General features: G+C 40.1%; 1 protein-coding gene across 4 annotated transcripts; it reads left to right on the plus strand.

Moving 5' to 3' along the window:
- The first annotated feature begins 4,923 nt into the window (after positions 1-4,923).
- On the plus strand, positions 4,924-25,664 carry spns3 (SPNS lysolipid transporter 3, sphingosine-1-phosphate (putative)). Of its 4 annotated transcripts, XM_079871179.1 has the most exons (13): positions 4,924-5,222; positions 6,658-6,907; positions 6,999-7,064; positions 14,104-14,240; positions 15,166-15,317; positions 20,167-20,233; positions 20,848-20,990; positions 21,282-21,434; positions 21,827-22,016; positions 22,669-22,734; positions 23,022-23,120; positions 23,508-23,679; positions 24,805-25,664. In XM_079871179.1, the coding sequence occupies exons 2-13, from the start codon at positions 6,700-6,702 to the stop codon at positions 24,846-24,848; spliced, it is 1,497 nt and encodes a 498-aa protein (XP_079727305.1). In that variant the 5' UTR covers positions 4,924-5,222; positions 6,658-6,699; the 3' UTR covers positions 24,849-25,664. The 4 variants fall into 4 exon arrangements, with proteins under 4 accessions (XP_079727305.1, XP_079727308.1, XP_079727306.1 ...); XM_079871182.1 differs by lacking the exons at positions 4,924-5,222; positions 6,658-6,907; positions 6,999-7,064 and adding exons at positions 10,561-10,771; positions 10,863-10,928; XM_079871180.1 differs by lacking the exons at positions 4,924-5,222; positions 6,658-6,907; positions 6,999-7,064 and adding an exon at positions 10,584-10,771.
- The last annotated feature ends 903 nt before the right edge of the window (positions 25,665-26,567 follow it).

Genomic DNA, 26,567 nt, shown 5'->3' on the forward strand with positions numbered 1-26,567 from the left:
CTGGAGCGAAGTCCTCCTACAGTGTCGGTTAGTGCAGTTTATAGCAGAGCAACCCATTTTATGTACGATATTTCAATACAAATGTTCAGAAAGGATACAGAGGTGGTATGATGTGTTGTGTCAGATCATGGCCGAGACGTCAAATTTCAGGAATTCCACTCAGCGCAGCCTATGCTCAGCTGTCAATCAAGCTGTCAATCAAAGTTAACCACGCCCTTATTTGTCATACATTTTATATATAAATACGATTTAAACTAACGAGTTCGAAAAAAATTCACCCCCCTCACAGTTGTCAGGCACTCGGAACCTATCGAAAAATACAATAAAAGTCCATGGGACCAACCTGTAAAAACATGAATTTATGTTTTGAAAACGGACATTTTAACATGCGGTCTATGGACATTTGCTCCCTTTTGGGACCTGCCCCTAGCGGATTTTCGATGTATTGCAGTTTTTCGCACTTCCGGGTAGGCTTAATTTTTCAGATTAGAATGTTGCCCCTTGGTTGAAACCTATGGGGTCGCTGTGTCCAGTTTATATACTGTCTATGGGGATGGCTGACGCGAAACTGACGTTCCGAAGCTTTTCGAGATCCCGAAGCGCAGATGTTTCAAAACACTGATCCGAAGCGTGATTCAAAACTCCCATGTCACGTGACTACGGCTAAATGAAGCTTCGGAGTGTTTCACAAGTGTTTCGACAGGTGGCATGGTCCGCCGAATCAGCGTTTGATTGGCAGGGTCGGGAACAGACCACACAATCGCACATCTGTATAAAAGTGAAGTCAACGCATCTTGACCTCGTGGGTTTTTGTGAGAGGAGTTTGATTTTGAGATAGCGGATTTTTGGTGATATAGTGACATTTAGAGTGCGATTTGTTTAGTTATATTTAGGCTTACATTTAGTGATGGCCAAATGAAGCGTTTCGAAGCATTATTGCTTTCTGATACAATTGTGTCGAAAATGGTTCATTACTCGAAGCTTCATTCAGATAGAAATTGCAGCACCATCTCCTGGTGAAGTAAATGTAATGCAACAAAGCTGACAACCATAAAATGCAAGTAACGCCCCGTTTATTACGTGTTCACCGAGGCGATCAAAGCTGAAACAGTGTTAGTGCTACTCATTTATGTAGGTGAATTTTACAGATACTGATGAATTTCATGTGTTCACCTTGATAATAAAACATTAAGCATGATGTGTGTGTGTGTAATTATTTCTTTAGACAAGGACAGAAGATCAGACCAGCTTAAAAAAAAGTTGGAAACCATCACAGAAATTCTAATGGGTTTATATTAAAATAGGAACCATTGGCTTTTACCATTTAAACCACTACATAATTATTTTTTGTAACTGTGTGTTTGGGACATATTCCATTAGGATTTAATGCCCCCACCAATACAACCCAACACATATCATAGACCCACAGAGACCACTATAATTCCCATTACAACCAATAAAATTCCCATGAAAACCATTAAATTCAATAGAATTTCTGTAATGGTTTCTATGTTTTATTTTTACCTTCACTTTTATAAAAAATACAGCCGCCAGGTTTCAAACCTGTCAACACTGGATTGGGCTGTCAAAGCAGTCAGGTGGTTCACTACAGGAGTGAACCAGTGTGTTTGCTTCAGAAGTCATTTTCACGTGACTAGTGACGTAATGATACAAGCTCCGAAGCAGTGGTTCATTGCAAGGACCGTTCGAGTTCGAAGCAAGCTTCGGAGCGTCAGTGTCAGACGTAACATCACTACTTACATTTAAATTTACACATTGACTGATAGGCTAGAGATAGACAGAGTAGCCTACATATAGTGACACATTAATAATGTATAGATATAGAATATAGACAGATAGATTAATAGATAGATATATAGATACATAGATAGATTAAGAGATAGATAGATAAATAAAAATGGAGGCTCTACAGAAGAGATGCCGTACATCTGTGGTGTGGGAGCATTTCATTTGGAAACCCCAAATAAAGTGAGATGTATGTATTGTGATCGGCAGGTAGCCTACTGCAACAATACATCATCCATGATGCGCCATTTGAGGAGCACTCATCCTGCCATTTTGCAGGGTGCAAAGGATGTGTAGCATTCCCGCTGTACCTAGGCCTGCTACTGACACTGCTGGGCCATCTAAGCAAGGTATGCATTGTTTGAAATATAATTATTTGTATGTCCTTGCTAAAAAATATCTTTGCATGCCAGCAACAAGTGTCCCTTGTGAGAGGATTTTTTTCAAAGGCTGGAGAAATTATCTGTAAAAAAAAAAAAAAGAATTAGGCTAAGTCCTTCCACAGCAGAGAAATTAATATTTTTGAATAAAAATCTATAAAAAAGTGAGACATTGTGGCTTGATTTCTTTATTTATTTTTCATGACCAAAACAACATTATGCACAGTGAGGAGCCTACAGGTTACAAGCTTCACATATTAGAAAAATACAATAATAAAAAAAACAACACATTTTTTAATGGCTGGTTGTCAAGGTTGTTTCAGATCAACACCTGCAAGTGATCACTAGGTGTCAACGTTGAGACGGGTGTCAGATTGTTTCGAAGCCTCGACAGTCGACACAATATGGCACATTTGCTTCAACTGTTTCATTGTTTCACGAAGCCTCGATCTGCCCACCACTACAGGAAGCCTCATTTTGCCATCACTAGCAGCGAGTCTGGCCTGTGCTCCTGAGCGGCTGATCGGTCAACCGCTGCTTTCTGGAGAAAGATAGAGAACAGGCGTTAGAGTTCTGCCTCAAGTAGAGGTGTTTCACCCTCTGGCTAGTGATGTTACATATGACACTGAAGCTTCGATGCGCGTATCACATAAGCGACACAATTTGTAGTGAAGCCCCGTATCGAGGCGTGTATTGGTTTACTAGAGTCACGTGATCGATGACAAATGAAGCCTCACTTTCTGTCCAGTCACGTGCGCGTTTCGCTTTGGGTGTCAGAAGGCTCGAACTTCAGATCGTATTTAACGAGTCATTGTTGCCTCAGTCTGGTTGATATTTACAATTATTGATATTGACATTTAATAACAGATGATCCTATCAGACTGTCCTTATTCATTGTGTGTGTGTGTGTGTGTGTGTGTGTGTGTGTGTGTGTGTGTGTGTGTGTGTGTGTGTGTGTGTGTGTGTGTGTGTGTGTGTGTGTGTGTGTGTGTGTGTGTAGAAAGAGAGAGAGAAAGAAAGTAGGCCTACATTAAATCGTATTGAATCATATAAGCTATTATATTTTATTGTCACAGTTTAATGGGAAAATTAATTTATTTAATGAACAAATCAAACACAAACATGTAAGGCTTTTATTTGTACACATAACATTGAAACTATGGAGTGTGTTGTGGTTGCTTCATCTGCCAGAGCTTCTAACACAGGCTTCTGGCTGCTTTATTTTAAATAAGCACCAGATGGCGCTGTTCTCGGCGCTGTTCTCGACACTCTCGAAGCTTTGAATCTTTTCCCGGAACAGTCAGGGGAAAGCCTCAGTGATTCATGAGGCTTCATTTCCCCATCCCTACCTCTGGCAGAGCCCATGCAGCTTATGTAGCTGTTGCTTGATGGACCGCAGCTGGGGCCGATCAGCCTGTGACTAGAGCATGCAGGTGCTCCTCGTCTGTTTCCAGGGCGATGCTGATGAGTCCTCGGGGTGCTCGTCACAATATAAAGATTTTAGGGCTGTGAAACGATTAATCGCATCCAAAATAAAAGTTTGTGTTTACATAATATATGTGTGTGTACTGTGCATAATTATTTTGTATATACACACACACATGCATGTATATATTTAAGAAAAATGTGTTATTTATATATAAAATATTTATATTTATTTATAATACAAATTATATATATATATATATATATATATATATATATATAATTTGTATTATAAATAAATATAAATATTTAAATATATAATAAATATATATATATATATATATATATATATATACAGTAAAGCAACTATTTCTTAAATATATGCATGTGTGTATATTTAGATATATACAAAATAATTATGCACAGTACACACACGTATATTATGTAAACACAAACTTTTATTTTGGATGCGATTAATCGCGATTAATCGTTTCACAGCCCTAAAAGATTTGTTTTCTCCTTTTAGCTTAATGCTCTACTTAGTTTATGTTTAAGGATTAATTAGGCTGTGTTTTCTTAGTAAGCCATATTGATTGGCATATAATTTAATATATAATTTAACAAAACCCATCCTGCTTTTTATAATGGTAACCCATGTTATTATAATGCATTATTAATCATAGGCCTGATTATAATGCAGGCTACCACAACCTACTTTATCAAGACATCAGTTTATCATTCATTGAAATCAGCAATACAGAAAAGATGTGGTGAGAGGTCACTCTGCCACTGTACACATGTACATGTGATGATGTGGTCTTACAGAAAATGTAGAGTATATCATGCTACATAATCTGGTACAAGGTATATACAGGGGCTTTGTATTGTGGAGAAGTTGTTATAGGCAGATGATTTCACAAGAGCGAAAAACATATGCATCATCTGACAGCAAAATACTGAAGTTTCACAATTCTGCTTTGAAGAAACCTTGCGGGGGGGGGGGGGGGGGGTGATTAGTTTATGGCCCACTGTAACTGAATAGAGACTCTCACTGACAAGCTATCACCAGTAAACATGATTATGGCTTATCTAGAATGATCTATCCATGCAACAGAATGAAATGTTAACTGTATAAAAACAAGGGTCATAAACTTCACTCAGTTGAGTAGACAATACAAGATGAGGTTTCCGTTTAAAGAATTCCTATGGTATTTATTTTCTGGCAGCTCTTTTATCAGACCTTTGTCCTGGTGTTCAGACTTCAGAGCAAGAGCATTCATGTGAAACATAATGCCAAAAGCCCTGCAGATCTGGGAGATCAGTGTAAAGCGGAAAGCATGAAGGGAGCATGGAGATGAAAATCTACTGGTTTGTGGTCTATATTGCAACACAAGGAGGAACTGTTCTGCTGCCTGTGACCTAAAAAAAGGGGGTAGGGCTTGATTCTAACTTGATAACCCTGTAGTATGCTGTATATGCAGAATGCCTTTCTGTTTCTACAAGTGACATCTCAACGAACACAGCAAACAACGAAAGAGAAAAGAAAAAAGTTCAGCAAAAAAAAAAGATGGATTAGAGCAGCACTGGACATTGGAGCACATAGACTGAAGTGTAAGTTGCTTAAATTATTGAATTTGTCAAATGATCTTCTCATAAAATGTTCGATTTGCATTTTATGAACAAAATAATAAATAAAATATGTGAACCTTTTTAACTGAAATTAGCATAGCCTCAATGTCCAAATGACTGGTTGTATAGGCTGAACAATCATATGGCATTGTCCTGTGGTGGTCATACACATCTAATCACCACAACAGTGGCATTGTTGCCATCCGCTAAGGAACTGAGTTCTGACCTGAACTCATGATACCCATTTGGAAGTATCATCTGTTCAGACTATCACTAAAAGGGAGGTTTAATCTGTTAAATCTTCCTTCAAGCACAATAAAACATAATTACTTTAGGTAAAAAGATAATATTGGCCATATATTATGATTATTAGGTAGAAGATGCGCTTCCTGTGGCAAATGTGAGGTCATAATTAGGACTGCTGCATCTAAAATAACATCAGCTTGTGGGTTGAGTTGGTGACAAGCAGCTTGCCGTGTGCAACTATCACAACCAACTTTGAGATAAGTTCCGGTCTACATATTCCATTCTCACAAAATGTAGGTCTCTTCTGTAATACAGAAAAACAAGTCAGATGTATTACAACAGTATATTATTAAAAGGACACATTTGTTTGTGAGATTAATGAAATGACAAGTAGGTAATTCTATATCAACAGAAATGTTGTGGCAGCCCTTTTAACACCGATGCTTTTTATCGTATTTTCACAGCATATTATAAGAGAATACACTAGAAAACAGGAAAATAATTAATTGTCAATTGAAATTTTCCCATTTGGTTTTACATGTCAAATCATGACCTAAAAGCACATTTTTACTATTACCCATTATAACTCTTAATTAATTCATTTATCAAGGGCTTGGTCTGAGAGTTCCTGGCCCATGTATTATCGAAGTCCTGCTTAAAGTGATGTCACTGTGCTTATTTGTCATTAGCAAGTTCTGCTTTGCCTAAATTTGACTGACCACACAATGGTCGCAAGCTAATAGGTTAGCGACACTTTTTTAAATTTTTAAATGAGTATAAATAGCATCATTGGGCATAAACATCCTCCAGACACTTGATTCTACAAAGCTTTTGGCATTTAATTAGCTTTTTTGCACAAAATACAAGTTAAGATTTCCTAATCCAGCAAAACTAAACCAAATTATTTGATAAAACACTGTTGGGTGTTTATTTCCATATGAGGCATTTGTCACCAGCCTTGTTCATTGATTGCGACTACATGCTTTTCCTTGCTGCCATGGTTACTTCAATCTTAAAACATTGTCCAATGCCCTGGAATCACATGGAAGCCATGTGAGTTTTATGCCACAGTTCACAAATCATTAATCAGTATAAGAGAGCTTGAAAACCACAATGTTTTGGCACTTTTACCATCTGTGAAGTGCTTAAAAGTAATTTTTTCTTCTTACAGAGGCAAAAAAGTCTTTCAGTAGCGATAGAGTCAGAGAGCACTATGGCCTCCAACCAACACAGACCAAAAGCCCGCTTGAGCCTCCGCTCAAACACGACTGTACCTTATGGCTCCATGAGCTCTGAGCAACCAGATAGTGACGCACCCTCCGTTCAAATAACCTCCATTTCTCAGAGACGCTCCTACATCGCAGTTGCAGTGCTCTGCTACATCAATCTCCTCAACTATATGGACCGTTATACTATAGCAGGTGAGCACACTATACCAAAGCCACAGCAAGTGTGATAGTTCACAGAATGTCACTAGAAATAGCGACAGATGTTGTTCTGATTCTGTTCCAGGTGTGCTGCTTAGCATCCAGAATTACTTCAGAATCTCTGACAGCACTTCAGGTCTCCTACAGACAGGTATCAGTTTGAATTTGTAGCACATTGCACTGACAAAACAGTAAGAATGAAGACAACATTGCAGAACATGATTGTTACAAGAGTATGTCCTTGTTGGAGATGAACTAATAGGTCTTTTACTGTCATTAGTAACAGGCCTGGTATTAAGCAAAACACAAGTAGATATGTTCAAATTTGTTTTGGAGTTTGCATTACTTGAAAGCACCAATCATTCTAAATGATCTAATCTGACGCTGATCTGGTTTGCAGTTTCATGCTTACTCAATCTCTGTCTGCTCTAATATCCAAACTGTTAGTTGGTTGATTATTCTGAGTACTGACAGTCATTAAAATAATACACAGTTGGTTTCATGAATTTGCATAATCCATACTTGACACCATGTTACACAGAATCATGTTTTATAGCTGTTGTTGTAGCCTTGACAAAGTTGTGGAAAATCTGATGACATGTAGCTAGAATCTTTTTTTATAAATATCCAGTAGAATTTTTCATTTATTTTTATTTATTTATTTATTTGATATAAATTAATACTTTTATTCAGCAATAATGCATTCAATAAAAAAAAATTAAAGTAACGACATTTATAATGTTGAAAACAATTATTTTTCAAATAAATGCTTTTCTTTTTTAACTCTATTCATCAAAGAATCCGGGAAAAAAGTATAACGATTAGTAGGCAGCAACTGTGCTGTGATTCGCGTGAATGTGAAAGCAACACTGACTCGGGAGTGCGCTTGTCCAGTAAGTATGAAGGTAAAAGAGTAGCAAAACTCGAGAGTACGTAGATGTGAATTTGAGAACTTGTACAATAAATATTCGTACTTGTACGAGAACATTTACACTCACAGCTCCAATGTGAAAACCTGTTAAATAAAAACTTGAAGTTAAATGTTGACATTTGCACTCGCAGACAATAGTCACAGACAAACCTGTATTCTGAATCTGAAGCTGCAGACAAGTAGTCACAAATGTGTAAAATGCCATTCACAGAAATACAATGACAGATACAAACTTGTAATATATATTTGCATTTAATCTTACATTCACATTCGCAGTACAACCTCAATTAGGCACTTAAATCTTCTCAAATCTGTCACTGCAAATTCAAATTTCGCGCCTTGACTTTTGCTACTCTTTTCGCGATATATTAGGAGGTGCAAAACTAACTTGTGCACTTGAAACTCAGTGGCGGCGAGAGAGAAAGGGGAGCGGGAGCTGGGGTGTTCCGTTTTATTGGGTGGCGCCTAGCCAATGAAATGGGACTTCTATTGTACGCGATGATGTCACGAAACCCGCGTGCACTGAAACGCTAACATGGCTTTATGCATTAGACTGATATTAAAAGAAATATAAACGATATTATCAAACTCAGTAAACACCATGCTAATAATGCATAGCCTACTACAGAAAAGCAGATGAGCACCATTGAGTTGCAAGTGCACAAGTTAGTTTTGCATCTAATATATCGCGAAAAGAGTAGCAAAATTCAAGGCGCGAAATTTGAAATTGCAGTGACAGATTTGAGAAGTTGCAAATGCCTAATTGAGGTTGTACTGCAAATGTGAATGGAAGATTAAATGCGAATATATATTACAAGTTTGTGTCTGTCATTGTATTTCTGTGAATGGCATTTTAAACATTTGTGCCTACTTGTCTGCAGCTTCAGATTCAGAATACAGGTTTGTGACTATTGTCTGTGAGTGCAAATTTCAACATTCAACTTCAGATTTTTATTTGACAGGTTTTCACATTGGAGCTGTGAGTGTAAATGTTCGAGTACAAGTAAGAATATTTATTGTACAAGTTCTCAAATTCACATCTACATGCTCTCGAGTTTTGCTACTCTTTTACCTTCATAGTAAAGTAACCTGCGCATGCGCCGCGACCAATCGCGCTCAGAATCGGACTGCAGCAAACCGTGCTCAATGTGAAAACGCCTAGTTCTGTGTGACTCAGGGTACGTTTACATGACAACTTTTTTGTTTGAGTTTTCCGCGTAGGCGCGTACAGACAACACCATTGTCAAAACTATCCCCATTTACACGGATCTGTGAAAACGAATAAAAACCTGTATTCTGCTGCCAGACCATTAGATGGCACTGAAACACTATAGACTGAACACGCATGTGCATGACGTCATCTTTTTCAAAGATTTGCGTTTTTGTTGTTTACAAAAACTTCCACTTTGAAACCCGTTTTCAAAAGTTTGCGTTTTCAGGCACTGCTGTTTTCGTGTAAATTAACAGCCAAAACGCATAAAAAGTTTGAAGTTTTTTTTAATTGAAAACCGTGTTATGTAAACAGCCCCCTAGTTTCCTAGCGTGTGCCAGTTTGTTCCCTTGACCAATTATCCCATTCACCTGTTGTCCAATTAATTAACTCATTAGTTTCTCTGTGTATTTAAGTCCTGTCTTCATTTGGTTCTTTGTTCCGCGTCATGTGACGTGGTTGTCAAATCAGTCTCCTGAGTGTTCCTGTGGATTTTTGAATTGAAGGCTAGGCTACTTGTATTATATTCTCCTGCGTCAGGAGCTTCCTTGTTATAGTCCCACCAAGGGTTTTTTTTGTTTTTTTTTTGGCAACCTTTTTCTTTTTTCCCCTCCCTCCATTACCATGGTTCTTCCTGCAGCAGTTCACATGTTATGCCTGGAGCAGAGGGACTGCTCCTTGGAGTCTCGCACCAGGGATTTTTTTGGAATTGGTGTGCCAGGTCCAGGGCACACCTCCCAGGGAGCGGTCCTTATGACAACTTCACCACACTTGTGGAGTGGGTGTTAGGGAACAACTTTTCACCGCTCACCATCTGCCCTGCGGAGGACGATATCAGCCCCACTCAAGACCCAGAGCCCAGTCAGCCTGCACCCAGCTGGACAGGACGGATGCCTGTGCCCACCACAGTCACAGAGCCAGATCCTGCCACAGACAACAAGCCAGATCAATTTTAGCCATACCCCACCCCTGAGCCTTAGCCCAACGACACGTCTGACGTCACGTGCATGAGCTGCCAACAACACCAGTCCCCAAGGGAGTTATTGTGGAATTCGAGGGCATGGAATTGAGTCCCACCTACACTTCCGCCACTGATTGTAAGCTTCCACTGGGCTCTGGATTTGGTAGATTGTATTCCCTTAAATCTCCCTTCACCACTGGTTCCGCCCAGCCCTGAGTCTCCTGTTTCTCCACTGGTGGTACTATAACTTCTATAATCTGTTATGTTCTGTTTTGGCTTTGTATTTTAGTTATGTTCCTGTTTGTCTGTGTGACCTAGTATCCTAGTGTGTGCCAGTTTGTTCCCTTAATTAATTATTCCATTCACCTGTTGTCTAGTTAATTAACTCATTAGTTCCTCTTTGTATTTAAGTCCTGTCTTCATTCAGTTCTTTGTTCTGTGTCGTCTAAGTTACGTGGTTGTCAAATCTGTCTCCTGAGTGTTCCTGTGGATTATTTTGTTAGTTTGTATTTTGTCCTGCGTCGTGCACTTCCTTGTTACAGCCACAAAGTGACAGAACACTGAACCGAAAAGGTCGTTTTTTTGCGGCGTTTTTTTTTTTTTTTTTTTTTTTTTTTTCCCCTCCTTCCATCACCATGGAACTTTCTGCATCCTCCTTTCAAACAACCTCCATTTCTCGGAGACGCTCCTACATTGCAGTTGCAGTGCTCTGCTACATCAATCTCCTCAACTATATGGACCGTTATACTATAGCAGGTGAGCACACTATACCAAAGCCACAGCAAGTGTGATGGTTCTCAGAATGTCACAAGAAATAGCGACAGATGTTGTTCTGATTCTGATCCAGGTGTGCTGCTTAGCATCCAGAATTACTTCAGAATCTCTGACAGCACTTCAGGTCTCCTACAGACAGGTATCAGTTTGAATTTGTAGCACATTGCACTGACAAAACCGTAAAAAGGAAGAGAACATTGCAGAACTTGATTTTACAAGAGTACATCCTTGTTGGAGATGAACTAATAGGTCTTTTACTGTCATTTTGTAAGTTAGTAACAAGCTAGTAACAAGTCTAGTATTAAGCAAAACACAAGTAGATACGTTCAATCTAGAACATACTTGAAAGCACCAATCATTCTAAATGATCTAATCTGACGCTGATCTGGTTTGCAGTTTCATGCTTACTCAATCTCTGTCTGCTTTAATATCCAAACTGTTAGTTGGTTGATTATTCTGCGCAATCATTAAAATAATACACAATTTACTTTATGGATTTGCATAATCCATTCACGACACCATGTTACACAGCATCATGTTTTATAGCTGTTGTTGTAGTCTTGACAAAGTTGTGGAAAATCTGATGACATGTAGTGAAAAAAATGAAATATCCAGTGAAAAAAGAATTGGACTTTATTTAAAAGTTTGGACTTTATTTATTTTTAGAAAGAAATTAATACTTTTCAGCAAAAATGCATTAAATTAATCAAAAGTGAAATTTATAATGTTAAAAAAGATTTCTGTTTAAAAATAAATACTGTTATATATATATATATATATATATATATATATATATATATCCTTTTTTTATTTTTTTTACTTTGTTCATCAAAGAATCCTGAGTATAAAAGTAAAGTATCACGATTTCCACAAATATTAGGCAGTACAACTGTTTTTCAACATTGATAATAATACGAAATGTTTCTTTGCCATCACATAATAATAACTTACATTTTAAAATATATTAAAATAAAATCGGTTATTTGAAATTGTTATAATATTTCACAATATTACTGTTGATCTTTATGCATAAAAGACGACTTTCAAAAAAATATATATTCTGTTATGTTCTGTTTTGGCTTATTCGTGTTTTAGTTCTGTTCCTGTTTGTCTGTGTGGCCTAGTTTTCCTAGTATGTGCCAGTTTATTACCTTAATGAATTATTCCGTTTACCTGTTGTCCAATTGCTGTGGAGATTTTTGGGCGGCTCTGGCTGTGTTGGTGACTATTGCAGTAAGATCTCAGGGAGCATCCTATCTCCTGTTTCTTTCCGCTCCGTCTGTCTATTCAATTGTGGATGGTAGCCGGATGTTAAACTCACTGACACACCTAGGAGATGGAAGAACGCCCTACTTACTCTGGAGATGAACTGAGGTCCAAATCAAAACAATGTCCGCAGGTAAGCTGTAATTGCGAAACATGTAAGTGAACAGGGCCTCAACAGTTACTATAGCCGATGGTAATCCTGTAAGGGGGATGAGGCGGCAGGCTTTGGAGATCCGATCCACGACCACCAGGATACAGGTAAATGATTCAGAGGAAGTGATGAAATCCACTCCTATGTGTGACCAGGGTTTGAGAGGAATGGGCAGTAGTTGGAGCTTTCCTTCAGGAAGATGGCGTGGTAACTTGGAGATGGCGTGATACAGCCTTGGACAAAGAGGTTGACTTCCTGAGACATGCCTGGCCACTAATAATGGCTGCAGATGAGCAAGAGTGTTTGTTGATTGCCTGGATGACCGGACCCCTGGGAAGAGTGCACAGAGTCCATGAGGGACAGTCATAAAGCAGATGAAATCTAAATCCATCCCTCAGGACATTCTGGCAAAGCAGGTTCAGTGCAGGTTTGCTTTGGCGATCTGGTCGTCCAGGGCCCATTGAATAGGACAGACGATGGCGGCTGGAGGGTGTATTAGCTCTGGATTACTGTTGGGTCGATCAGGTGCATGAATATGAGAAAGGGTGTCTGCTTTGTGCCAGGACAGTAGGTAACAAACTGAAATCGGGTGAAGAATAATGCCCAATGGGCCTGGTGAGGGTTCAGACTTTTAGCCTTTATTCCAGATTCTGGTGGTCTGTTATGACCTCAAAGGGATAGTTTCTATTATTCAAATCATGTAAAATTATTGTTAGGCTGCATAAATTATGACAGCTGGAACCGGTAACTCTTACCGTAACGAGCACATCAGTTATATCATAAGAAGAATGGCATCTACGCTTATATTATCCAGCCAGATCCGGGCTGTATCAAGATCAGATGAAGGACCTGCACCTAGACACGACCACAACGCAGCCCTGAAGTGTCATCAGAGACCAAACCAGACTATCTCCTGCGAAGGCTTCATCGACAGGACAATTTTTTTCTCTACAAAAGTTTTTTTTCCTCTGTACAGATGAAAACGTTATCAAAATTATTCCGGCAGAAACAACTAAAAACGCTGTATTATGCGTGCCAGACAAGTAATTGCTGATGTAAAGAAAGACTACACGCCCACGTAAATATGCATTCAAAGGCGCCTGCTTATAGACTAAACACATAATACGCATGTGCATGCGTCTCTGTTTTCACAGATTCACGAATATAGTTAAAATGGTAAAGTTTTCAAAAACTAGCACTTAATACGTAGTACTTTTTATGGCGGGGGTGCCCAATCCTGCTCCTGCCGATCGACTGTCCTGCACAGTTCATCTCCAACCCTAATCAAACACACCTGAAGCAACCAATTAAGGTCTTCAGGATCACTTGAAAATTAAAGGCAGGTGTGTTTGATTGGGGTTGGAGATGAACTGTGCAGGACAGTCGATCGGCAGGAGCAGGATTGGGCAACCCTGTTTTATGGTATAGAAATCTATTTCAAAGTTTGCGTTCTCAGGTCACCAAACGCTGTTGTCGTGTAAATGTATGGCATAACGCATTAAGTTTTTTCTGTTTTCAGTTGAAAACGATGTCGTGTAAGCGGCCCCTAAGTTAATAACTAATGATTTCTACAATGGAAATTAATCAATTAAAAACTTCCTTAAGCTGGAAAATGACTTTCTTCTAGAGCTGCTGTACAGCCAAAACAATCATTGTTACATTATTTTCATATCACTGTAAAGCTGTTTTGAAACAATCTGTACTGTAAAAAGCACTATAGGCCTACATAAATTAAGGTGACTTGACTAGTCAAAAGCACATTTTTCTTGCTTTTAGCCCCATTGTACCCTATTCTCCTGCGTCTTGTGCTTGCTTGTTACAGCCATACTGTGAAAATCCCAAACTTTCAATGGTATAGTGTATCTTTGCCATCAACCCTATGTTAACATATGTACAGTTTTTATCTGTAGCTTTATGTTGTTGGCGCCAGTTTTTGGTTACCTTGGAGATCGCTACGACAGGAAGCTTCTCATGATTGCTGGGTTGATTGTGTGGATTGTCACAACACTGGGCAGCTCTTTCGTCAAAGAAACGGTACAGTACAAAGTCTTTTTGGGGAATTCCAAGGTTTCAGTGTAATCTTTGTGAAGTCGTACAACCCTAATAATGTGTAATTGTTTCATTTTGTACGTGTACTTTTGAACAATGTCTTTATTTTACTATATTTAAAGCTGCAGTCCGTAACTTTTTGGGTTAAAAATTATCCAAAATAAATTGAGCAAATACATAACTAGCCAGTGTTCAAAACTATCTGCTTGCCTTAGCTCGATTAAAAATGGTAAGCTTGTAATGTTTTTAATTCCAGTGGTACTGGTGGATTTCCGCGGGAAATTCAAGCATGTCTTTGCGTCATTACGTCACATCTGTACACATAAAGAAGGTGTCTCGGCTAGTAGGCTATATTGCGTGTGAGGATGTTGGAGGTGGAGATTTATAGCCTTTTTTCACAGCACTTGATATAATTAAACTTATCAATTTGATAAGGCGGATCCAGAAAGGTTCAAACGACAATCACCAGTGACAACTAGAGGTTCACCCGTTGTAAAATGCAAAAGACTTCAGAGTGGCTACAGAAAAAAAAAGAGACTGCAACCGGGCCCATGCGAAAACAAGGATAAATATCGGAAAGTCATTAAATGTTGTCATGCAATGCTGATGCGGTTTGACGTGATATGATAATCGATCATTAGATTTAATCAGCGCGATTTACTGCAATGCTGTTTTTCCCTTAGTTGGTCAGAACAGCTGCACATTCTCCTCAAAACATTGGATTCATCCACACCGTGCCATGCCGAGGCACAACCCACGTAAAGTTGATAATTCCACGAATAACTGCAATTGCAGATTTCGAACAGAGATGGCGACAAAGAGGAAAAACTGCAGCTTTAACAGTTAAAATAGAAGAGAACAGAATTTTATCTTATTTTAAGTTACGGATCTGTCTTGATTCTCACCACAGCACTTCTGGATTCTGGTCCTGACGAGGGCCTTGGTTGGGACAGGAGAGGCCAGTTACTCCACCATAGCTCCTACTATCATTGGTGACTTGTTCACTGGCAACCAAAGAACTCTCATGATCTCCTTCTTCTATATCTTCATACCGGTCGGAAGGTGAAGGTCTTACTAAACTATATTTAAGAAAGATAAATATACTCTGATCTGGAGAAGTTATATAATAATCATGTATATCATAATTTATACAATGGTGTTGTTTTGGTCCTAAAATTTCATTGGCTGAGAGGCAGTCTAAAAGTGCATGTAGACTTTTAACCATTTGTATGACCAGGGCTGCGTTTCCCATAAGCATTGCCAGCCTAAGTTGATCGTAGAGACCATTGATGGCAATGGTCCTATGATCAATTTAGGCTTAAGATACAGCCCAGGTCAGAGCAATCTCTGCTCTTCAGCCCGATTCTAAAGATTTCAATGGTCATGTAAATCACAGTGCTTTTTGCCTACACTGTCAAAACAAATACTAACCCCTAACCCTACCCTACACCCTAACTATCACCAAAGAAATTGGGTGCAGGGTGGGATTTATTTTGGGAAAAATAATCATGCTTTGCTTGTCTGTGTTTGCATGTAGTGGAGATGCAGTGATTCTTTCTGCAGGTTACATCTTTATGCCAGTAGGCATGACAAGTGACTGTCTTTATGAGTGTGTCATCGACTCATTTATTCAAATGATTAATTAAAAAACGGATTCATTCAGGAGCGAAACTGTCACGGGAAGTCAAAAGGTGAGACGAGGATTCAAGTGCAAAAAGTAATTTTAATGAATAAACAACAAAACCGACCAAAAACCAAAACTCCCTCGTGGGGGAAAAACAAGACAGGCAAATACTCAACAAGACAGGCAAATACTCAAAACATAACACGGGGGGAAACAGAGACAACGATCCACACAGACTGCAAACAAGAGGGAACTAATAAAGGGAAACTAATCAGGGGGAACAGGTGGGAGAACTCAAACAATAATCAGATAACAAGTAGGGCGGGGCTAACAATGACACAAGCACAAGGCACAACATAACAAACACCCAAGTGCAGAACAAGACAAGACAGACATGTGACATAACCCCCTCCTAAAGGAGTGGCTTCCAGACACTCCACTAGAACGGGGGGGACAGACCAGGGCGGGACGGAGGGACAGGCCAGGGCGGGACGGGAGGGACAGAACAGGGCAGGACTGGAGGAACCGACCAGGGCGGGACGGGAGGAACAGACCAGGGCGGGACGGGAGGGACAGAACAGGGCGGGACGGAAGACACAAACAGTCCATCAGGCGGCCAGGGCGGAGATTTCCCCTCGGGTGGCCAGTGCGGAGACTTTCCCTCGGGCGGCCAGGGTGGAGAAGACCCCTCGGGCGGCCACGGTGGTGAAGAGCCCTCGGGCGGCCACGGCGGTGAAGACCCCTCGGGCGGCCAGGGCGGTGAAGACCCCTCGGGCGGCCAGGGCGGAGAAGACCCCTCGGGCGGCCAAGGCGGTGAAGACCCCTCGGGCGGCCAGGGCGGTGAAGACCCCTCGGGCGGCCAGGGCGGAGAAGACCCCTCGGGCGGCCAAGGCGGTGAAGACCCCTCGGGCGGCCAGGGCGGTGAAGACCCCTCGGGCGACCAGGGCGCAGGAACTGGAACAAACACCACCGGCTCAGGCACTGGGACTGGCACCACCGGCTCAGGCCCTGGAACTGGCACCACCGGCTCAGGCACTGGAATAGGCACCACCGGCTCAGACACTGGAATAGGCCCCACCGACTCAGGAACAGACACTGGAACAGACACTGGAACAGACACTGGAACAGACACTGGAACAGACACTGGAACAGACACTGGAACAGACACTGGAACAGACACTGGAACAAACACTGGAACAAACACTGGAACAAACACTGGAACAAACACTGGAACAGACACTGGAACAGACACTGGAACAGACACTGGAACAGACACTGGAACAGACACTGGCTCCTGTTCAGGAACAGACACTGGCCCCGGCTCAGGGACCGACACGGGCTCCGGCTCGGGGACCGACACGGGCTCCGGTTCAGGGACCGACACGGGCTCCGGCTCAGGGACAGACACGGGCTCCGGCTCAGGGACAGACACGGGCTCCGGCTCAGGGACAGACACGGGCTCCGGCTCAGGGACAGACACGGGCTCCGGCTCAGGGACAGACACGGGCTCCGGCTCAGGGACAGACACGGGCTCCGGCTCAGGGACAGACACGGGCTCCGGCTCAGGGACAGACACGGGCTCCGGCTCAGGGACAGACACTGGCTCTGGCTCAGGAACAGACACGGGCTCCGACTCAGGGACTGACACGGGCTCCGGGACATACACTGGCTCTGGCTCAGGAACAGACACTGGCTCCGACTCAGGAACAGGAACAGACATCACCGGCTCAGGAACAGACACCACCGGCTCAGGAACAGACACCACCGGCTCAAGTGTGTGTGTAGCCCACACACACCACATGGCTGTGGCCATAATGGCCAGTGTCGCGGTCACTGAGGGCTCAGGCTCAGGAACAGACACGGGCTCCGACTCAGGGACAGACACGGGCTCCGGGACATACACTGGCTCTGGCTCAGGAACAGACACTGGCTCCGACTCAGGAACAGGAACAGACATCACCGGCTCAGGAACAGACACCACCGGCTCAGACACAGGCTCGACGGCGGCCATCTTGTCCGAAGACCCAGTCTTGGTAGTGACCTTCTTGTCCGAAGACACAGGCTCGACAGGCGTAACGTGAACAGGTTCAGTGGTGGCCATCTTGTCCGAAGACATAGGCTTGGCAGACGTGACGGGAACACTCTCGGCGGCGGCCATCTTGTCCGAAGACACAGGCTCGACAGGCGCAACGTGAACAGGTTCAGCGGTGGCCATCTTGTCCGAAGACATAGGCTCAGCAGATGTGACGGGAACACCCTCGGCGGCGGCCATCCTGTCCGAAGACACCGGCTCGGCAGACTTGACATGAATAGTCTCTGACTGGGCAGACGTGACTGGAACAGTCTCTGACTGGGCAGACGTGACGTGAACAGTCTCCGACTGGGCAGACGTGACGTGAACAGTCTCCGGCTGGGCAGACGTGACGTGAACCGTCTCCGGCTGGGCAGACGTGACGTGAACCGTCTCTGGCTGGGCAGACGTGACGTGAACAGTCTCTGGCTGGGCAGACGTGACGTGAACAGTCTCTGGCTGGGCAGACGTGACGTGAACAGTCTCTGGCTGGGCAGACGTGACGTGAACAGTCTCTGGCTCCTCCGCAACGGAATCCTCCGGGACATTGGGGAGGCCGGAGGTCTTCCTCCTCCTCCGCCGTCTTCGATGGTGAGGTGCAGGTTCAGGTCTGGACGGAGTTAATGGTGGATGGAACTCTGGGCTGGGCAGCGGCGATGCGTTCTCTGGGCTGGGCAGCGGCGATGCATTCTCTGGGCTGGGCAGCGGCGATGCATTCTCTGGGCTGGGCAGCGGCGATGCATTCTCTGGGCTGGGCAGCGGCGATGCATTCTCTGGGCTGGGCAGCGGCGATGCATTCTCTGGGCTGGGCAGCGGCGATGCATTCTCTGGGCTGGGCAGCGGCGATGCATTCTCTGGGCTGGGCAGCGGCGATGCATTCTCTGGGCTGGGCAGCGGCGATGCATTCTCTGGGCTGGGCAGCGGCGATGCATTCTCTGGGCTGGGCAGCGGCGATGCATTCTCTGGGCTGGGCAGCGGGGATGCAGGCGGGTCCGATGTATCCCACCGAGCACGATGGTGGAGATACATAGCGAAACCCGGGAAGTCTAAAATTTCCAACCCCTTCATCTCCCACTGAGGCAAGGGAACATCCAAACAAAGATTAAATACCTCTTTGAGGACTATATCCCCAAGCCCGAGTCCCTCTGCAGCCGAGCTGAATTTCCGGGCGAAATCCTTCACCCTGGTCCCCTGCTGTCGGAGGGAGACCAACCCGTTAAGTTTCAGGATTCGCTCCAGGTGAGGGCAGGAATCCTTTTGCTGAATCCTCATAGTTGGTGGATCGTTCTGTCACGGGAAGTCAAAAGGTGAGACGAGGATTCAAGTGCAAAAAGTAATTTTAATGAATAAACAACAAAACCGACCAAAAACCAAAACTCCCTCGTGGGGGAAAAACAAGACAGGCAAATACTCAACAAGACAGGCAAATACTCAAAACATAACACGGGGGGAAACAGAGACAACGATCCACACAGACTGCAAACAAGAGGGAACTAATAAAGGGAAACTAATCAGGGGGAACAGGTGGGAGAACTCAAACAATAATCAGATAACAAGTAGGGCGGGGCTAACAATGACACAAGCACAAGGCACAACATAACAAACACCCAAGTGCAGAACAAGACAAGACAGACATGTGACAGAAACAACTGTCTCATTGAGTCATTCAGTCAACTAATTTGTTTGAAGTACTGATTAATTCAGAAACTGTCGAGGCTCATTTAAGAAAAAATAACCATTACACTGCAAAGTAAGAAAGAAATTACAGTAATTTACGCCTCACAAGGAAAAACAGTCAATTTTATAATGGTTACTTTTCTGAAATGAGACAATCCTCATTGACGTATGTTGCAGACAAATGTGAACTCTGAAGGGTGCAGCCATGAGGCACAGAGATAATTCTGTTGTGGTTTGTTTAGAACAAGCCTCTTGTTTCTTAAACTGTTGTATAAAATCACTACTCCGGCTTGCTTGGTGTTTTTTTTTTTTTTTTTTTTATAACAACAACAACAACAACAACAACAACAACAACAACAAAAAAGTGTTGCGTGTTACTTGGAAAAGTACTCTGATTACATAACTCACATATTTCTCACATCCCCAACACTTGTGTGGGATTCTTGTATATACAATACAATGTTTCCAACATGTTGACAAGACTTTTGTTGAATCTTTTTACTCTTTCTGACAGAATGTGTTTTTAAATTGTCATTTAGTGGTCTAGGATATATAATGGGAGCAACTATAGCTAATGCAACAGGGGATTGGCGTTGGGCCCTGAGGGTAAGAGAATATATATTTTGTAAATACTGTATATATGGAGAGAGAAAATATTGCGCAGAAGCTATGTTAACTTTACCTTGTTAGATTTAACAGTCTGTTAATCTTGTTATCATGCAGTTAACTGAAATGTAGCCAGCTATAAAATAGGCTCTGTATTGCATTATATTTTAAGGGTCTAATTGGATTTCCTTCCTTGGACTCCTAAATTGCATATCTGTTCTATATTCAAGCTAAAATGTTTCCACTTTAAAGTGGAACAGTTTTAACCAGTTTATGCTCTGTTCTCAGTAAAACAAGGGTCTTAAACAGGGGGTCCAAAGCAGTATTGCAGAGAGTCTGGCAATTATTTGGTCTCAAACTGGACAAAATTAAATGTATTAAACAAAATTGCAATATTAAGTTATTAAACCAAAGTTGAAGATGTTTTGTTGTCTTTCCATCATTGAAATGCATTAAGTAAAAATATAATTTTTACAAGATGTTCATCAGTAATGATTATTTTTAGTGGCTTTTGCTATGTATGTATTATATGATTATAATATAATCAAGACAATTACCTTCCACATTTATAAAAGAAAGTTGAGCATATTGTTTGAGTGTTTCTTCTGATATAGTTCAGTCCTGCTCTGGGAGGACTGGGTCTGCTGCTCCTTGTGTTTCTGATTCCCAATCCTCCTCGTGGAGCCTCGGACACCCAGGGAGGAGCAACTTTGGAAAGTACCTCTTACGTTGAGGACGTCAAGTACCTCTGGAAGAAGTAAGTCACATTGTAAAGACCCACGTTACATTAAATGTTCATGCTGTTAATCGGCATGTGCTCATAACAATCTTCAAAGCTTTTTTATTTTTTTATTTTAATTGTATAAAAAATTTAAAAGTTATTAACTTTAGTTTAAAAAAAGGGGAGCGGCTTCAAATATTGTATTGGACAATGGAGGCCTTTCAGGTCAAAAAGGTTGAGAACCACTGCTCTAAGGGTTTTCGCTTATTAAAGGTTGTTGCAAATATTATTTTTTTTATTGTGTTTGGTTCTGTGCCTTCCTTACAGTCGGAGTTTTGTCTGGTCTTCTCTTGGCGTGACTGCCATGGCTTTTGTCACAGGGGCTCTGGCCTTCTGGACCCCCACCTTTCTGTCTCGTGCACAGGTTACACAGGGTCTCAGACCACCTTGCAGTGAAGAGCCCTGTAACCCATTAGACAGGTACAGCAAGTTTCTTGATGCTTTTTGACTTGATATAATTGAACAGATCTTAAAGGAAAACAGTGAGGTTAGCAGTAGACTAGTAAAAGTGAGATTAGCCAAAGATTGATTAAACGGCAGACTTCCTCTGTGATAGTGTTCATATCTGCTTGTTCCTTGCTTAGATAGCACATACTGTTTACTGCAGTGGTTTTTGCTCTCGCAATCCTGTCAATATATCTGATTCAGTATGTTTCTCAGCCATTTTTACCTCCAAACTGAGTTGAGAGTATTTATCAGTTTGACTAGTCAGACTGGTCTGGTAGGTCCTATGAGGAATAAAACAGAGAATGTTCTGAAACTGAGGCCAAAATTGAATAATATCAAACTGTTTCTCCCTTCTCTTGTGAAAGTTACATTTTTGGAGCAATCACAGTGGTGACAGGGGTCGTGGGAGTGTTTCTGGGCACCTACATATCAAAGAAGCTGAGAGACAGATTGCCGAATGCAGACCCTCTCATCTGTGCTTTTGGCATGCTCAGCTCCTCCCCCTGCTTTTTCATTGCCATCATCCTGGCAGGCACCAGCATCCCGGCCTCTTACGTAAGCAAAGCTCAGCCACGTTTCTGCGTTTGGCTGGATTATTGTGTGATTCAGTATTTGTGTTAATATTAAAGGAATAGTTCTCAAATCTGTATGACTTTCTTTTTTTGTGTGGAAAACAACAGAAGAGCATTTAAAGATTGTTTAAACTGTTTTATCCTTCAAATGTAAGTTGTATGGCCAGAAATAATCCTGGACCCCACTGACTTTGAATGTACATTAAAAAAAAAAAAAAAAAAAAAAAAAAAAAAATTATATATATATATAATTTTTTTTTTATTATTATTTATTTATTTATTTTATATATATATATATATATATATATATATATATATATATATATATATATATATATATTTATATTATGTGTGTGTGTGTTTGTGTGTGTGTTCCACAGAAGACAGTCATACAGGTTTGGAACATGTGGGTTAGGAAATGACAGAATTAAAATTTTGGGGTGAACACTTTTAGATTAAATTGCTGAAAAATGTTGTGTGTAAAAGGGCATCTTTTAAATTAACTAACCTGGACATAGATTGAGTACATACAGAACAACACAGATTATTTGCTGTTATGCCACAGTGTGGCCACCAGGTTGCGATATGCTCTCTAAATATACTGTATGTTTCTTATGTTTGTGACATTTTTACAGACATTCATTGCAATTGGAGAGTTATTGCTTTCCCTCAACTGGGCTCTTCTGGCGGACATTCTGCTGGTGAGAGGTTTACACTTCTCAATACAACATAAAAAAAAAAAAGTGCATGAAATGGGGGAAAAAACTCTTTTAAATTAGCACAGGGTGACAAGCTCGTGAAAACCAAGTGATTCAATAAAGCTAATAGCATAAAAGTAAAATGCCATTACGCTTAAATTTAGAAACGTTGAGAACAGGGATGTATTGTTTAATTATTTGTATTATTGTTTCCAGTGTGTGATTAGATTAAATTGCTGAAATGTTGTGTGTAAAAGGCATCTTTTAAATGTTATTCATATTATTTTTAGTATGTCGTTGTGCCTACTAGAAGAGCTACAGCTGAGGCCTTACAGATTATGGTCTGTCATCTTTTTGGAGATGCGGGAAGTCCATACCTTATTGGTGCGGTAAGCATATTTTAATCCACAATACTTTCACATTAAATAGCAGTAGGGTCAAAGGCTATGCTGTCACTATCCAGAAGTGCTATAGAACACATTGCACTGCTGGATATAAAATTGCACCTTGTGAAACCATAATTATTTTGGCATAATTACAATGGCTTTTTTACAGTGTGGTAGTGCTATCGAAACGATTAATCACAATTAATTGCATAGCATATACTGTACTAATATATATGTGTGTATTTATATATATATATATATATATATATATATATATATATATATATATATATATATATATATATATATATATAAAACTATATATTAAATAAATAAATAGACAGCACTATTTAAAAGACAAAATGACTTATCTTTTTGTGTTTTGTTCAGATCTCAGATGCTCTGCTTAAGTATAAGCCAGACTCTCTCAGCTGGAAATTCCATAGACTGGAATATAGCTTTCTTCTGTGCCCCTTCATTGGGGTCTTGGGAGGCCTGTTTTTTCTGATGACCTCTCTGTATATCAAAGAGGACAGGAAAGCAGCAGAACTGCTCACCTCAGGTAATAACAGGCTATTGTAATTACAGACTGTCCAAACTGTCTGTCTTCTTGGTGCCTTCAGATAATGATTGTATGTTCGTGGACATCAGCCAATTCGATTTTAAAAATGAACAAATATAAAGCGTTTAATGAATGCAAGACACATCCAGTAGTTGGCAGATAAAAAAAAATAAAATAAAAAAAACAGTAACAATATTAAGTAAAAAAGGGACATTAAAATAGCCAAATAAAATGACTGATTAATTGGAAACAAAAGCTGGTATGTCAAGCTATTAAATGATTAAATGTGTAAAAAGTTTATGTAAATGTGAAAAATTTATTGTAATTTTAGTTCACAAGCTTTGCTGTTGCCATTGCACGTTTATTCTAAACACACCTAATGGGCTCTATTAGCTAACACTTGGCACAGATAATATGATATCCTAGCTAGAGACAAAGTATAAAAGATTACACCGTGACCAAATCTGTGCCGAAACGTGTTGGATTTTTACCCAAGGCTCAAAGTTGAGTATAGGACAAAGGCCTTTTTTTTTTTTTTTTTTTTTTTAAGTATCCTGACAAACACAATGCTTCTTGGGCAGCAAATCAGTATGATTAGAATAATTTATGACGAATAAATTACATTTTTAAAATATATCAAAATGGAAAATTGTTATTTTAAAGTGTGATACTATTTCACAATATTACTGTTTTCACTGTATTTTTGTTCAAATAAATGCAGTCTTGGTGAGCACAAGAAACCTCTTTCAAAAACATTTAAGAATCTTAAGGACCCCAAACTTTTGAACAGTAGTGTAAAAGCTAAACATTTGCATAATCTGAACTTAATTATTTGATGGCACTGATTCTTTGTTTTAAGCTTACAAATCATCAAATGTTCTGTTTATTTTAAGATTTTTAGTATGTATTCTCTTATATCTATAAAGAAAGTAAAACTACTAGTAGTAAACAGATCTTACATCTGAGATTAACCAGAGATGTGTTAAACACTCTGTTCATATCGGCACGATCCTTGTTTAGAACAGAAGATACTGTTTACTGCAGCTCTTTCTGTTTTGGATGTCCATAGCAGTACATAAATGCATGTATTTGCATAATTTTCTTTCCTTTCTGTCTTCAATTCAGGACAGGCTCCTGCACCACCAGAGACATCCACAGAGTCACTGTGACCTTTTACACACCAACCAAGACCTTGGATGAGCTTTGCTACATCAAGCAAGCACTTGCAAATGAGACATGGACATATTTTAGAAACTTTCAAATGACAATGAGCATGCGTTGTGACAGGATACGAGTAATGTACAAGTTTACATCACTAAAACACTGGACTGGCATCTTACTGAGAAAAACAAACAAACACATTAGGATGCTTTTTTATGTTTTAAACATTTAATTAGTCATGACTCACACCTACGTGTGAGTAACTTATTGTCTTGCTTACATATTTTCCATAAGGGAAATTAAACTGCCTGCTATGATTTTTGCCGTTTTCACCCGTTTATGCTAAACAAAATAATGTTGACAGACAAAGCTTAGCATACCATGGACTTGTCATTAGAAGCTTTCGGCCTGCTTTCTTCTCTCGGCAGCTGTGTGCTACTAATGAGAGCCTCAGGGGAACAAGGGGAGAGAACATTCCCTCCTGGACAAAAACTTAAAGCTTGAAATACTGTATTTGCCAAATTAGTCCTGAGACTGGAACATTTTTTGTAAAATAATAGGCTATTTAAATGTCATTATTTTATTGTACTTTTCATTGTTTTTTGGATTTTTTTTTTTTTTTTTTTACAAAAAAAAGCTTTTAAATAAATGTATATTATGCTTTTATTTTTATGTTTTGGCTGCAATTTAATTTCCATAAATTCTGTCATACCTTTAAGCAACAGTAGGTGGCAGAATATACTCATGTTTAAATCACCAGCGCTTGTTGACTGCAAAACATTCATGACCCGAACAGATGGAGTATTACTAAGCCAAACCATGAATCCTTTATTCAACCGTTATCAAAATTTAAGATATATCGAAGTACCAATTAAGACCCTGAATTGTTCGATTTAGCCACTTACACCCAATAAATATTAAGTAAACATCAGAATTTAAGAGCAAAATATATTAAAAGAATGGGTTGCCAACTTTTTTTTTTTTTACAATAAAAAACACATCTTGTGTGGAAATCTTTTGTAATTTTGTAAACAGGGTTGCACACAAAATAATGTAAGTCACAGCTAAATGTTTTTTGTGCTTAGAATTAACTTGCACTGTGAACAATTTTATGATCAATAAGTTATGGCAACATATGTTTTTACATTGCTTTTTTTTTTTAAAGTTAAGCAATGTTCAGTTATACAGAATTCAACTAATTTTTTACAGTCAGTTTAATATAATTTAAGTTGAAATGACTTATACATCCAAGTTGATTGTACTTAATTTAATTATTTTACAGTGAGTTTACTATAATGAATTGGATTTCAGTGGAAGTTCAATACCTCTGAGGTGGGGCAGGATAAAAAACAAAAATCTTGTTTTTAAAGGGGGATTCAGTGACTTGATATGTTTAAAACTAGCTACATTTCATGCTAGGTGAATGTAATGTTAGATAACAGTTTATCAAACATCTAATAGATGACATACCAAAAAATAATAATAAATAAATAAAAACATGGTATTTATGCCAAGAGACACCAAAGTGCACTATGTGGCATTACTGTTGAACCTGCGGTAATTGCCTTGGTGGTCATAAGAGATAGGCTTATTAGGACATAAAGGTATAATTAAAAATCTATTCCAGTTATTAGCAAAGTCCTTAATTGTGTGTTAAGCAGTTTCATGAGCTACCTGTACAAGGCTTATCATGTAATTTCATACAGTCAGGAATGTTCATTTATTGA

The sequence above is a fragment of the Squalius cephalus genome, assembly GCF_949319135.1.
Source record: "Squalius cephalus genome assembly, chromosome: 5".
In the NCBI taxonomy this organism is placed as follows: domain Eukaryota; kingdom Metazoa; phylum Chordata; class Actinopteri; order Cypriniformes; family Leuciscidae; genus Squalius; species Squalius cephalus.

What these genes read in the sequence shown, in the direction of transcription:
- spns3 (XM_079871179.1), top strand. Translation starts at nt 6,700, where the DNA reads ATGGCCTCCAACCAACACAGACCAAAAGCCCGCTTGAGCCTCCGCTCA. An exon ending in GGACCGTTATACTATAGCAG is followed by an intron (nt 6,908 to 6,998) that starts GTGAGCACACTA and finishes ATTCTGTTCCAG; the next exon opens with GTGTGCTGCTTAGCATCCAG. An exon ending in GTCCATACCTTATTGGTGCG is followed by an intron (nt 23,121 to 23,507) that starts GTAAGCATATTT and finishes TGTTTTGTTCAG; the next exon opens with ATCTCAGATGCTCTGCTTAA.